The 15225-nt window shown below is 41.2% G+C and overlaps 1 protein-coding gene across 13 annotated transcripts in view; it reads left to right on the plus strand.

The window, feature by feature from the left end:
* The window catches only part of PKHD1 (PKHD1 ciliary IPT domain containing fibrocystin/polyductin), a 274518-nt gene that overhangs the window by 178324 nt on the left and 80969 nt on the right, over nt 1-15225 (plus strand). For all 13 annotated transcript variants that reach the window (XR_011697094.1, XM_071548173.1, XM_071548172.1 and 10 more), the window contains exons 53-56: nt 8177-8290; nt 8911-8998; nt 12574-12728; nt 15021-15173. Coding sequence is in view for 12 of the 13 variants with exons in the window: in XM_071548173.1 (XP_071404274.1) it covers nt 8177-8290; nt 8911-8998; nt 12574-12728; nt 15021-15173 (510 nt within the window). In the remaining variant the exon portion in view is untranslated. The remainder of the gene's footprint in view (nt 1-8176; nt 8291-8910; nt 8999-12573; nt 12729-15020; nt 15174-15225) is intronic.

The raw sequence follows: 15225 nt of genomic DNA on the forward strand, positions 1-15225 counted from the left end.
ACATATACTTAAAAGAGTGTCAGTCATTTCTTGTTTATGCTCCTTTGCACTTTAAATATGGTTTCATATTGGTTTTAAGGCAAAGCATGTGTTCATTGCTAAAAACACTTATTAAAAAAACATTGAGGCACTTTGCTGCACAAACTCCCCTCCAGCACATCTGGGAGTAGTAATGATATTAAAAGGCAAACAGGTATTTGCAGCTGTTGAGTCCTAGTCCAGCATCTTTTGGAGAGCTATCCTTGTTTCAGCTGTGAGATGGTGGGTGGGTAGAGACTGCAAGTTTCTCACATCTTATACTGGCTTCTCTGCCTCCTTGTAGAGCTGGGAGTGCGTGTGGGTTTTTTCCCTTCCTCTTTCTCCTCCCATGTGTTTGAGGCCTTAAGGTAACGTCTTGGAGCCCATCTGTCCAATCCTGCCTGTTCCATGCCTGAAGGAAGGTTTCTGAAGCCCATCTGTCCAACTCTACCACACCCTAAAGAAATCCTGACACAAAACAGATAATGAGACAGTTTAGTAAACAGATTTAATAGATATGGACATCAGCACTCAGCATTGCCTGAGCAGGATCTCAGGTTGGCATCACATGAGCCAAATCCCCAGGTCCTGCCTGTTGTGTAATTTCTTCATGCCCTGTTTTCAGCATAGCAGTCTTTGGTCATGTGCTGTTGTTTCTGATTCCATGGCCTGGGACAAAGGGTTTCTGCTAGAGCCCGAGTATTTTATTCACTTAAACTGAGAAAGAGCAATGATAAACACATCTTACTTGGACTTTGGTGTCCTCCAGAGCAGCTGGCATCTTATGTGCAGGGAAAAAACAAAGTCAGAAGGTTAAATTAAAACTGTAAGTACATGGGAGCTGAGTGATGATGAGAAATATATAACAAAGATAAAAAATCAGAGTAAAATCGGAGTTTATGAAAAAACAAGAACCTTATTAATTATATTGAAGCAATAATTTACAGGCAAACCGGGAGGAGAAAATAGAGTGATAGCTGAGAGATCAGAATTCTTGGGACACCTTTGACCTTGCAGGGTCAATCATCACTTTCCTCTTTGATGTAATGATTACAGTCCAGTGGGAATTATGATCAACAGCATCACTGGGAGATGTGAGATGATTAAAGATAAACAACTCTGTCATAAACCTTGAAAAACCTAAGGTAAAATATATGGATCTATCCCTGCAGTAATTTCTGTGAGTGCTCCTGCACTTTTGGTGTTGGATCCAGGTAGATTTTCTGATTACTTCTACTCTAATAGTCCTAGCTCTCAGCTGAGGAGCTTCTCTCTTTCACTTAAACCTTCATAGTCTTTAATTTGATGATGATATTTGCCTTTTAGCATCACAATTTGTTTCTATTTCCCTGTGTTATGCTGTAAAAAAATGGCTATTTTTCCAATTTATAGAAGGAGAGCTTAAGGTTCAGAAAGATTAAGAGATTTGCTAAATATCATTAGCACACCTGTGTGAGAACAAGATAAGGAATGTTGAGCTCAACATCTCAGAGCTGTCCTCCATTCTCAGCTAGGATGATTCCATTCATTTTAACCCATAAGCATTAAAACACAGATGATATATACAAAAAATGCCCTTTTCCACTGCTGAGCAAAGTCCTCAGCTCTCAGTAAGGGTTCAGAAAACACTGTACTTCACTTGGCACAAATTGATCTGCTGGACTCATCCTGAACTCTACTACACTCAGCTGCTCTTTGCTGGCAGGCTGGTTTTGCTTTTTATAGAACAACTTTTCAAGTAATTATCCAGATAGGATTGGATTTCTCTTTTTAGTTTCAACTTGTCACATCCTTTTTTTCACATGTCTCATGATGGCTGCTTGTCAGTCATGTCACTCATTGGAGGCAAGAAGCCTGAGGTCATCATTAGCTCATGGCCTGATTGTCTGGAGATGAAACCCCAGACAATTCTGATGCCTCTTGTCTTGCTTGTGGTAAGAGGTCTAATACATTCATGCCCTTTCATTTCTAGGAATAACCCCCCTACTGACTTCCCCAAGGGTAAATAGCTGTATTTCATGAAATCACCATATTTCATGACATCACCAGGTGTTAGTAGTGATAAATGCTCAGCATTATAGCAACAATTAGTGAGTTTCACCAATTTACTGTCTTTTCCAACTTCTCCAGTTGTGTGGGACCCATCCTCTTTAGCTGTGAGCTGAGTCCACCCTGCAGTTACATATCACCCCTGCACAGCTGTTCAACTTGTATGGAAAAGGAGCACTGCTGATGTATTGAGAGCCATTTTATATCTCTGATAACAGAAAAAAACCTTGTTAGAAAAGCTGATTACATCATCTGAATCCCTTTAAATTAATCTCTCAGCCTCTGTGTTCTTGGCTTTTACGTTTTCCATGTCAGTTGGTTTCTTTTAACTGATCATATAATTAAGGGAGGGATTTGATTCACAAGTTTAAGATGCACAAATTTTGGTGTAACATGTGGACATCATCATGTGAGCTGCTGTTCCAGCAGAGATCTAACCAATGCAGGCAGTGGAGCCCCTGCAGTCAGTGGGACTGTTCCATGCAGATATCTAAAGCAAATCTACACTGGAAACATCTGCACCAAGAAACATAAATGTAGGTACGTGAATCTACTTGGAAACGGTTCGGTTGCCAAAGTGTAAGGGGTTTCTATCTCTTTGGGCACACTCAGGGGCTCCATCTGGCCTCCAGCTTTGCTTAAACCGCCACTGCTCTTTCACTGATCTCTGTGGTGTATCCCCACAGAGAGGATTCGAAGGGCACTAGGACTCTCAGATCCCATCCTGTGTGTCTCACTGCTTATTCCCTGGACATTCATCTCCCGCTTCTGGCTGCTGCTTCCTACTCCACAGTTGTCTTTCCTGTTTATTGGGCAGCACTACCTGTAAGAGTCATCATCATGGCCAGGCTTCATGAACGAAGATTTGGGAAGGGCACTACCCAGGCTTGCTGCAAGCTGCTGGTGGCTAAAAAGGCCGATACGGGATAGGCAGGTCCGGTCACAGAAGGCACAGGGAACGTCTCCCTGGGTGACATTGGCAAGGAACGGTTCTGTCTGCGGTGTCTTTTCTCCTCCAGACTGACTCTCTGTGCATTCTCAAAGGAAGCAGCAGCGTCGTGAATGGTGTGTCTCCATGAATCCCGATTGGAGGCCAGAGTGGACCATTGGTGGCAGTCAATATGGCCAAGGCTGAGGTGTTGTTTCAGGGAGTCCTTGTATCTCTTCTTCGGGGCTCCTCTCTTGTGGCAGCCGGTGGCGAGTTCACTATAGAGCACAATCTTTGGGAGGCAGTGGGTGATCCTCCATCCTGGAGACGTGCCCTGCCCAGCACAGCTGCGTTCTCATCAGCATGGCCTCCATACTGCTGACCCCTGCCTGTTCAAGAACAGACACATTGGTCACGTAATCAGACCAGTGGATGTTTAGGATTGAACGGAGGCAGCGCTGATGGAAGCGTTTGAGAAGCCGCAGGTGGTGGCGGTAGATGACCCAGGATTCAGACCCATATAAGAGAGTAAACAGTACAATGGCTCTGTAGACACTGATCTTTGTACTTTTCTTCATGTGTTTATTGGACCAGACTCTTTTATGGAGTTTTCCAAAGGCTTTGCATGCCTTTGCTGGCCTGTTGTCTATTTCTTTGTCGATCTTACCATCTGTAAGAGTACCGGGCAGTTAAATGCCTCCCTGACATTGGATGTACTTGGATGGGAGACCTCCTGGGAAATGCCGGGTGCTGTAGGTTCTAGTCCTGAGGACTTCACTGGCACCGTCCAAGCTCGCTCGGCCGTGGCAGATGAACCTCAGGACTGAAACGGTGGGGCCAGTTCTGTGCATGCTGAGCCTCACCTAAAATCCACTGCGCAGGCTGGAAGGGCACGTGGGGACAGCCCTGCCCAAATCTGCGCAGGCTGGAAGGGCACACCCACGTGGGGACAGCCCTGCCCAAATCTGCGTTCACGAAGTTTGGCCATACATACCTGTAAGAGGCAACTAAGTGAGGTCTCCTTCTTTCCAGGCTGCTTTTCCAGGCTTATGTACAGAATGCAGCTCTAGAAGAAGAACAAACACAGGTGACCATCCAGCTGTGTATTGACCATGACTGAAAACTCTTCAGACTTTCTGGTGACAGCATTGCCACAGTTTTGAAAAGAGCTGGGCAGTTGTCCAAGAAGTTTTGGATGCAGGAAACAGAGAGCTGATTTTGGAAATGGTCATAGCAAGATACTTAGCAAGTCTATTTGCCAATGGGAGGGAGGGGATCTTATCTCAGAGATTTCCTTGCTCTTATATACAGCAGCTGTTGCAGTGTTATGTTGTGAAAAAAAGAGAAGGCTAGAAGGGAGAAAACACCCACTATTCTTGGAAAGAATTAAATGGGGTTTACCAAGAAAAAAGACCCCAACACATACACAAAAAAGAGCACAGCAAAAATTTGTCAGGAAGAACATCTGGAATAAAACTGAAATATGAAAACAATGGAAAATGTTTTTGAAACTCAAGAGCAAACTAGACCCAGACTGCAGTCCAGAATAAGTGAAAATCTGGATAGAAAAAACACATCTCTATTTCTGGTCTTATTTTCCCCCCATATTTTGACCCAGGTTTTCTCCTCTCCAGAGGGTAGAGCTGATGTAGGATTATGAACCAGCTACGACTGCTGTGCTAACAGATCTGTGTTGCAATTCAGACAGCTGGGCCTCTCACTTCTTCAGGAAAATATGGAATCAGTGGTGAATTTATTAACAGCACCAGTTTTTTCCTAACATGGGGTTACCATATATTTTTGTGGGATTTTTGCACTGTGTAGTTGATGGAAGCCTGGCTCTGTCTTTAGTGCTTCCTGACCTTTTCTCCAGATTTCACCAGACACTTCCACAGCTTCTGGTAATTTCCAGGTTGTAATTGCTTATTTTCTGGTTCTCTGCTAGCAGTGCTTTATTATCTCTCCTTATGATCAACTGGGTTGCTCATCAAATTGCTGAGCCTTGCAGTTGTAGTAGGAGTGTGAAGTGGGATGCATTCCCATGCATCTTATGTGCAGGATGGGTAATTCAGCAGTTTGATGTGGTCTTAGGTAGGACACAGTAAAGTGGGGCAGGAAACTGGAAGTTTTCACATCCAAAGTTCAAAGATGGGCACCAGATCCTTCACAGACGTATTGCAGAGACCATGATTTTCATGTTTATGGCAACTTGGTAGTTTTAACAAAACTACTTATTACAAGCCCTGTGATTTCATATGCCAGTTACTTCATAAGCTGATGAAACTTATCCTGCACCAGTGACTTGTGTGCACAAATTATTTTGGATTTCCTTATGAGTAAACATATCTGCTGTTTCCATATCCTCATTTCCACGAGCCATTCTGCAGGGCTGCTTTTGGACTAAGCCAAAGTGTGAACCTGAGACCTCACTCAGTGTTTCCCTTTGTTTTTCTTTCTTCTCCATCCATCCACAGAGAGATCAAGACTTGTTTCCTTATTATTTTGAACATCACAGAATCACAGAATGGGTCAGGTTGGAAGGCACCATTGTGGGTCATCCTGTCCAACCTTCCTGCTCAAGCAGGGTCACCTATTCTTCACTTTCTTTCCTAAGTTTTCACTTCCAAATTATTTCTGATTTACTGTCCCATCTCTTTATTTTATTTCCCCCCCCATTTGTCAGCCTCTCTGATTACTTGCAGTATCTTCACTCTACTCTGGGTCAGTAATAAAACATCACATGCCACAGGGCTTGCAAGACCAGACCTGTTTGAGTCCATGTCCCCATTCCACTCACTCAGCCAGTAAATTAGTGTGTGCCCTGTTTGTGCTGTACCAGTGTAGTTTGTTAATCACAAAGTTTTGTGCTACTAAGCCAAGTGCCTTGGAGAAGCCAATTATACTTTATCAAAGCTATTATCTTTATCAACTAAACCTGTAATCTCATTAGAAGAGGATAACAAGGAAGTTTCACAGGCCCTTTTTTGCTATAAAAGCAGGTTGATTGGCATTAATTATATCATCCACCTTTAATGATTTATTAATGGTGTTCAGAGTTGGACATTCCATTTTTATTTATTTTTCCCCTGGAATCAGTGTCAAGTTGACAAGCCTGTAATTACCTGGGGCTCTTACTTTTATCTTTGTTTGAAATATTGGCACAATATTAGCTTTCTTCAAGGGCTCTGAGACATCATGAGTGATCCCAAACTTAGTGAAGAGTCCTCCTTAATAGTCCAATGAGTTTCTGGGTAAACTCTTCAGTAGCACTTGCATTTGAGTTACTGAAATCCACTGATTTTAAACTATGGAATTATTAATGAAAATAAGCAAGTATTAAGACTATTTTTAGTAATATATTTAGAATAATTTTTCTACCAATGGATGACTCCTCTGCTCTTTTGTGTCATTTACCATTTACAGTTTCCAGCAACTGAAACATTTCTGTGGATATTATCTTCCCTTTTTTATTTTCTTTTCTATTATAGTTTTATTATTAGCTCTTTGTCTCTCACTCTGATGGTATTTTTGGTTGGTGTTCTTGTTTTTTTTTAAGAAGGGTAACATTCCTTAACCTATTGTACTTTTTCAGACTAAAAATCACATTTTTTAGATAAATGTAGATGTAATTCTTTTAAGGGAGTGATAATTTCCAGTTCAATCCTACAGAGATCCCATTTCCAATCCTTTGTATGGGATTTTTAAGTCTGGAAACCTACTTGGAAATGGTTTTAAAACTGAGCTGAGAATTGGATATATTACACAGCTCTTTTAACCAACTTAATTAGAATAGTAAATGCTTTGTAACCAGGAGTAAAATCATAAAACCAGTAAACCCAGCAACAGTAAGTTATCATTATAATTAATATTAATCCCTTACTTTAAGGGAACATCATTATGACTAAGAAATGGTAATTGTGAATAGCATGGTGAGATTAATATAAAGGTCTCCAAACGTTTTTGTTGAATCTTTCTTTGGTTTCAGTGTAAGTAAAACTTTGTCCCAAGGGCTATGGATGTCCTGAGGATTGGCAAAGGTATGCTCAGGGTGAATATCTGAAATCACAACTTGCTGTGAGGATGAAGCAGGAAAACAATCACCTGCATACAGAAATAGCCACAAACGTCTCCCCAGCTCTGCTGCTGCTCTGGGTGGGTGTTTGTTTAACCTCGTGCAGCAGTGCTCAAAGTGTGTACCACTGAGTCTGGGTTTGTGAAAGCATCTTTGGATCCAGCCCAGTTCCTGGTTTTCTTCTCTTCCAACCACAGTTATGGGGGTTCTAACAAGAAAGTCAAAGGTGGTTTGGGTGAATGATGGGCACTGTAAGATAATCCCTTCCATGTCCCCTGAGAAACAGGAGCTTGCTGGTGTGAGATATATTAGATGGGGAGTGTACAAGTCATGTCCTCCTTGCCTTTTACCCATATAAAAGCTGAACAGAGAATCTAAATATCCTCAGATATCAGTCAGATACTGGTGAGAAACAATGAATTGTTTTATTGATTTCACTTAAATAAAAAAATGCTCTTAAAGCAAAATGTTTCTTTAGGATACAAAATCATCTCTCTTTTCCAAACTAGTAATTTTTAAATATTAAAAGAACATGACAGGCCAGCTAATTTTATACAGATATGTATATATTTTTTAGTTCTACATCTGCTGCAGTTTTCTGTTGCATAATTGATTTAATCTCTAATTTTAAAGGAACGCTGAACTCCTTTACTGGACTCCACATACATTTCTCCAGGGCAAAAACTGTCCTACTTTTTCCTCCTTAGTATCTGTTTAGTGCTGGGCCATTTTCTTCTGATACTCCAAACCACCCTTGGTGAAATAAATGAAGGGAAAGTTGGAATACAGTTTACTGCACAGATTTATCACCATTGTACACACCAAAACTTCTTGGGCATTTTCTTTTCCCCTACTCTTTTCCCTCAGTCATTCCATGGATCAGAAAGACCATTTTCCCCATCCTTGCTGCACAATTACCTGGAAACTGATGACATTGTAAAGGAGCCAAAAGGCAAAAACGGGATGAAAAGGATATGATAATTCTGCTGTTTAGATGTTTGTTTAAAATCAGATTCACAGATTTCTGCTTTAGTTCCTTCCCACTTTCAGCTTCACGAAGGCCATGGATACCTCTGAGGTGAGTTGATGCTGCTTTGTCTTTGTTGCAGGTTCTTTTCAACATCCCCTGGAAAGGGATTTAAAGCTGCTGGTCCTTCTTCGGGCATCTGAAGGGGTTTACTGTGACCGCCTGGAGGGTATAAGTGTCCACCCAGGGAGTATTGGTATGAGCCCTGAGTTCCCCTCCTAGAGGACATTTATCTTAGACCAAAGAGCCCAATCTACCTGTGTTGAGCCTGTTACTATATTGTACAGGAAAACACCTAAGAAAGGCACACACATTTTTTTAAGCTATAATGTAATACTTACTCTCAGACTTGTCATCTATATGAAAAGTTTTGGATTTTTCCTTTGGTTTTGCATCCCTTTTCCAGAAAAAAAAAAAAAAAGAAATCACAGGTCAGAAAGATTAATTATAGTTGATTAATTTCTTTTTTAATCTTTCCTTCGTGCAGTTTTTATGTACATTTTTTACTTAGGTTTTTTTTCATGGTTGATGCCTTGTCTGCAATTCTAATTTGAGTCAATGAGACTTCTATGGTACAATCACCTTTCTTGTCTGCATGTGTGATGGTCATTTTCCCACACTAATGATTAATTTCTAGTTCACTTTGTATTTCAAGTGGAGGCTGTGAGCTGTTCTTACACTTTTCATAAAATATAGAAACATACTTTAATATAAATAAAAGTCTATATGTATTTAGATATTGCTTCAGTTCTCAAGTCTCTCTTTCCCGTTGAACTCCTCCTTCTGTGATTTTCCTTTTTTTTTTTTTTTCCCCAGGAGTTTATGGACAGGTGCAAATTTATAGTGCTTATCCTAAGATGCCTTGGACCCATCTGGGAACTAACGTTGCTCCTGGCAATGAAAGGTGGTATTTTGCCCAAATATGCTTTCCAATATTAATTTTTGGCTCCCATTCCTGTGACTTGTATTAATGCTCCTATGAGTTGTATGATTCTTTTCCTTTGTGATGGGGTCTGCTTAAACTGCGTCTAGATAGAAAAACTGTGTAACATCTTGCAAGAAAATTGTGCCATGAGGGAGAGGTTGGGCCTAGATGACCTTTAAGGTCCCTTCCATCCCAGGCTACTTTTAATTTTGAAGAAATATAAATTCTAAAGATGAATGAAGCTGAGATTTCCTTCCCTTCCCTTCCCTTCCCTTCCCTTCCCTTCCCTTCCCTTCCCTTCCCTTCCCTTCCCTTCCCTTCCCTTCCCTTCCCTTCCCTTCCCTTCCCTTCCCTTCCCTTCCCTTCCCTTCCCTTCCCTTCCCTTCCCTTCCCTTCCCTTCCCTTCCCTTCCCTTCCCTTCCCTTCCCTTCCCTTCCCTTCCCTTCCCTTCCCTTCCCTTCCCTTCCCTTCCCTTCCCTTCCCTTCCCTTCCCTTCCCTCTTTCCTTCCCTCTTTCCTTCCTTCCTTCCTGCCTTCCTCCTTTGCCAGTAGCTGATCCAATACCCTGTGTCTCTTCTACACCCACATTCCTAAACTTAAGGAATTTGGGAACATGGCCTGAAAAAGCATGAAAAGCACCAGAAAAGGCCAAAGGATTTTTCTGATCTGTAAATGCTATCAGTCAGGCCTAACAAAGCCTCACTGGATGAGTTCCCATCTGGGTGAAATATCAGCATTTAGGAAAGGAATTCTTTATAAAATGGTTGTTAGGGTGGACAGTGGAAGCACAAAGACCTCACCAGTAGGACTCACCTGTTGTTAGCTCTCGCTCAGTTCATGTTTAGTGTAGATGAATTGTTTGGGATTGCTGTGTAGCTGATGCATTGCTGATCCCCACTCCAGCCATGCAACATTAGAATCACCCTCTGGAAATTCTTCTCTCCCTGACTAAGACGGGAGTTCAGAGTAAGCAGATTCTTGACTGAAGCTTGCCAGTTCAACACTGAAATGGATCCAGGCTGCGCTTGGGCTGCTGCCCAGAGGTTTTACATGAGATCTCATGAGCTGCTAGATACAAGAGTTTGGAGTTCATGCATACCTGTTAGATACAGCACAAAAGGTTGCAATTTCAGTTCTTGAAAGAAAGAAAAAAGAGCTATTTATCATGAGAAGTCTACTGGGAGCCAGCTAAGTGTTAATGTGATTCCATACAGGAAATAGGCAAGTCAGTGCTAGAACATGAAAGCTGAAAGAATATGAAAGCTGGAGGAAGTGGCTTCCTGTTGTAGGTGAGTGTTATGGGCTCACCCAGGTGGGCCTAGATTTGGGCTCTGAAGTCTGGACTAGGCCGAAGCTGTCAGCTGACCTGAGCTGGGCTGAGCTAACAGCTGACCTCTTCTAGCCAGTAACTTTGTATTCCATACCACATTATGACATCATCTCCAGGGCAGTAGGAACCAGTGTGGGAGTGGTTAAGGCAGTCTCTTCTCAGCCTCCTCTTGGGAGGACACACGATGCTGTCCCAGGGGGGATGGAGAGGACCAGGCCCACCACTGGCTCACAGGGTATCTCAGGAAAGTAAAATGTGTTGTTCTGGGTCTCTCCTTTCTGCTTGAGTTTGTCTCCCTGGGGAATAAGCTTCTTCTTAAGTAATGTGGAGTTAGGACAGTAGAATTTGTGTGTTTGTTAAGAAGTTGAGGTGGAGAACTTGTTGTTGCAGACTTGTGTGAGTGAATATTTGTACTCTCTTCTAATTGTCTCTTTCTTTCTGTGAAAAATATATGTAGATTTAGTATAAATGCAGTTTGAAGTGTTTTTTTTCTTTCCCCTCTCTTTTCCTCCCTTTCCCTGGTGTTAGGAGGGAGGCTTTTCTCTCTGTGCTTGGGGGGGTGGCAGTTGCTTATCTCAAACCAAGACAGTGAGAAGCTGCTGGATATATTTATCCAGCATTAATCTCACATGAGTTAGGGAAGGACTTTCGAAAAGAAGGAGAAAAAAAGAAAATCACTTTTTTACTTACACTGGAAACTGAAATTAGTATTTCAATAGATTAATATCTTAGGTGGTGTTTCTTACAAATAATTTATTCTTTTGTTTACCTCGTATTAAACTTCTTTGAAATGCAAGAGTTGAAAGAGTTCCATTTGGGTCCACAAGAAATAAATTATTATTGCAGTGTATGTCCAGGACTGGATTTGAGATTCAGTTTCTGGTATGGGGTGCATGTGAACTGTCAAGAATTCCAAATACATGCCACAATTATTTTCACTCTGTGTAGTTTTGCCTCCTCTTTGCCAGTGCATTCATCCATGAGCAAAACACAGCTCTTGGTCTGTAGTAGTTTTGGCATTTTCCTGCTATTTCAGAAGATACCCAGTGCTTCCTTAAGCAATAAAAGAAACCCAAGTTTTGGTGGATTTCTCCACAGTGCTGAAAACTGGAAGTACTCATCTGGAGCGTACTTATCCAGAGAGAGATTCTGGAAAAACTTGGCAACATCCCACTAGGACTTTTCTTTCTCTCTGCATTTCTGTCATTCTTGACTGCATGTGAGCCTTTCTGTGAATTCACTGAATTCTCTAAATTCACTCAGAATTTTCTCAATAATTACCTGAGGAGTTTAGATCATCACCTGGCCAGCAGCAGTCACCCTGTAATAGGACAAAGTGTTTATCAAATATAGATAAACACTGATAATTATCCATTTTGCTTTCACTAAATGCTTCTAAGTTTTTTTTTGTGAGGCTAAAAATCCCCTGAACTACAAATAGAACTTTGAATACAAAGGGGGATCTTCAGTTCAAGGTTAAAGCAGATAAATGTAGGGGTGTGTGCAGTGTTTAAAAAGGCACTTGGGCTCCCAACAGAGTCAGCAGAATTCTGGGTGCTGAGGCCTAGAAGGTCTTCAGTACCAAGGGCAGAATTCAGGTGCCAAAACAGAGGCTTTGGGCCCATCTGAGGTATCTTTGGGCTCGTATGAGATTCCTTTGAGTCTTCTCCATGGCTTGCACCTGTGCTCCAGGAATGCTCCATGGAAAGGTCCTGTCACATCTACTGGCTGATGTCGGAACATCTCAGATAGCAAGAGGTGCTCTGGCTTAGGGAATCAAATCCTGCTCAATGTGCCCAATTCAGAGAGCTGATTTCCTTCCACCCTCTGGTGGAAGCTTTAGTGCCAAGTGCAGGCACACACACAACCCTACACATGGTTGTTGTCTAAATCTGAAGCTGACTTTCATCTCTGTAGACTATTCATGGCACCAAAAATGGTCTGGCATATCTTTGAGAGGCAACTGGAGTCCTGGAATTCTGTACTGGAACTGTATATGTTGTTAGTCAATGGTGTGAAAGAGATGTTTCAGCATTAATTTCCTCCCACATATTTCAGACATCTGTTTTTGCAGAAAGCCTTGAAGGGGCTTTTCCTACGGCATAGCCTGTGGATTTCTTTGTTTTTCTGAGATCTGCCTGGGCAAAATTGTTGTTCATTTTTTAGGAAATCTGTGAGAATTACTCTCATAAATATGACATTAAGTTTCTGTCTTGGCATTACAGGATTTTTGTGGAGGATGAAGTAGATTGGGATCATGGTGGAGATATTGTGATCAGCTCCTCCTCCTATGAAGCCCACCAAGCTGAACTAGTTACACTTAAAGAAGTCCATGGTCATAGTATAAGAATTCATGAACGTCTTCTGCACAGGCACATTGGTAAGGAACTTTTCTTTCCATTTAAATTTTCTTCTGAAGAACTGACTTTCCTTTTCATGTCTCACCAAGATAAATTCTACTTCCTTGAGATTTCTTCATTTCTTTCTCCATGTGCTTTTTTTTTCTCAATGTTTCTTGCTGAAAATATGATGTTCAAAGTTGCACAGAATGGCTGATTCTAACATGACCTTCTGTGAACAGAATTAATCCAGTGTTGAATCATTTGGGAAGCTTTACTGGTGTGTCAAGCTGAACTGGTGGGCAGAGAGAGAAAGTAACTGAAATTTCAAAGGAACAAAGAAATGGACGATTCTTGGCCCTTTGCACAATTTCTATGGTATATCAAAAACTGAAAAACAATTAAAGAAACACCCTTATATTCAAATTTCAGAATAATGAGGTTCATGGAGTTTCAAGTGCAAAAATTTATCCATTCCATGGCATGAAACTAATGTACTTTTAATCTAATTTGTAAATAAACATAAAATCTGTATATAGCTCTATTTTCTGTGTAGATTTCATGGATCTATATTTATGTGGGAAAAGTGTCCATAATTTATTTACTTTTATTTCAGCCTATAAAGTAAATTTATCACCATCTATTTAAAAGAAGTAAAAGAATTTTACTATGAGGTCAAATTCTGGAGCTCCAAAACTAGGATTTTTCCTGATTGCAGGTCAAACTCTGGAACTCCAAAACTAGGATTTTTCCTGATTGCAGGTCAAATTCTGGAGCTCCAAAACTAGGATTTTTCCTGATTGCAGGTCAAATTCTGGAGCTCCAAAACTAGGATTTTTCCTGATTGCAGGTCAAATTCTGGAACTCCAAAACTAGGATTTTTCCTGATTGCAGGTCAAACTCTGGAGCTCCAAAACTAGGATTTTTCCTGATTGCAGGTCAAACTCTGGAGCTCCAAAACTAGGATTTTTCCTGATTGCAGGTCAAACTCTGGAGCTCCAAAACTAGGATTTTTCCTGATTGCAGGTCAAACTCTGGAGCTCCATGCCCAGGGGGTTCTTGTGCGTAGGAAAATTTTTTCAAATTGTTCTTTATTCAAACTTACAGTCACAGAAATTAGTGTGATGGATATAAAAAGGTTCAGAAATATCATGTTTGAAATGGCTAGTGTTTAAATGGCTGTGCCAGTAATTAAAGATTCACTTGGAACTGGGCCCTGTTCTGCAATTAGCCACAGTGTTAATCAGTAGTAGCCTTCATGGCACAGTTTTTTATGACAATTGCATTCTTCAAATGAAAAATGCAGTTCAGAAGGTAGCACATCTAGACTCCATTTCCAGGAGTTTATGCATTGCCTTTCCCTGTTTGGGAGGTAAGAATGAAGCCTGCCAGTCAGTCTTGTGGCCAGGGAATTGTTCTTAACCTATTTTCTTAGCTACTGTAGATAGAATAAGTGTATCATGAGGTGAAATTATTGCATACAAATTAAGCGATGCAGTTGTTCAATGTAGCTGAAAAGGGTAGGACTGATGGGAGAATGAAGAGCTAAGCAAATACTGGGATTCACCTGGGCAAATGTAGATACCCACCATAAATATTCACACTTGAGTTAGTCACTCTCAGCTCCCTTGACAATTAAAGCAGAAAACTACATAAAATACATGCTTCTCACTTGTATTTCATCAGCCCCTAAAGCAGGTGTATAAAATACACAACAAATTCCACTTGAGAATTGCCTATTGCTCTCCATTGTGCATAAAACCAGTTTGGATAACTGAATCATATCTGCAGATATCTAAAGTCACCTGAGATTAAACCAAGCTAGACAGATACATCAACTTGTGCAAAAGTCTTGTTTAAAAAGGCTTTGGAAAAAGTCTTTGAAAATACTTTCAGAAAACACACTCAAGCAAGACTCTGCAGCAAACAGTGTTTTAGTATTGGCATTATTCTGATCCTAAGGAGAATTCACAGAGATTAACTCTGCAGTGAGCTGAAGAGTAACTCCAGCACACCGAGCTTTGAAAAAATGAAGTGTGAACCTGCTCATTGGTTTGGCACCTGCACTCCTCAGGGGAAAAGTTTAGCACCTTCTTTTTCTAAAAATGATATATCTGAGTAAGATATAAGCACGCGGTGAATATTTGATAGGCAGGTGGCCTTTGTGGGTTGGTGTTGCTGCACCAAGGTTGTGCTGGAGGAAAAACACACCTGAATGTCAGTGCAGATTCTGCAGAGGAGCTGTGCATGAGCTGTCAGGCTTTATGTCCCTCAAAGCTCTGGTTTATAGGTATGATAGACACTTATCACATTTTCTCTCTCGACATCCCCAGGGCGTTCCCATGACACAGAAAACGGCAGACGAATCCCTTTGGCTGCGGAGCTTGGACTCCTCACACGGAATATACAGATCAAGTCGGATGTGCCTTGTGCTGGGAGGATGCTGGTGGGACATTTCACAGACTCCAGAGGGACAGAGTTTGAAGGTAGTTGAGATTCACTTGTCCTAATAGACCAGATCAGTTCTGCCCAAAAAAG

This window comes from Pithys albifrons, chromosome 2 (assembly GCF_047495875.1).
Source record: "Pithys albifrons albifrons isolate INPA30051 chromosome 2, PitAlb_v1, whole genome shotgun sequence".
Classification (NCBI taxonomy): Eukaryota; Metazoa; Chordata; class Aves; order Passeriformes; family Thamnophilidae; genus Pithys; species Pithys albifrons.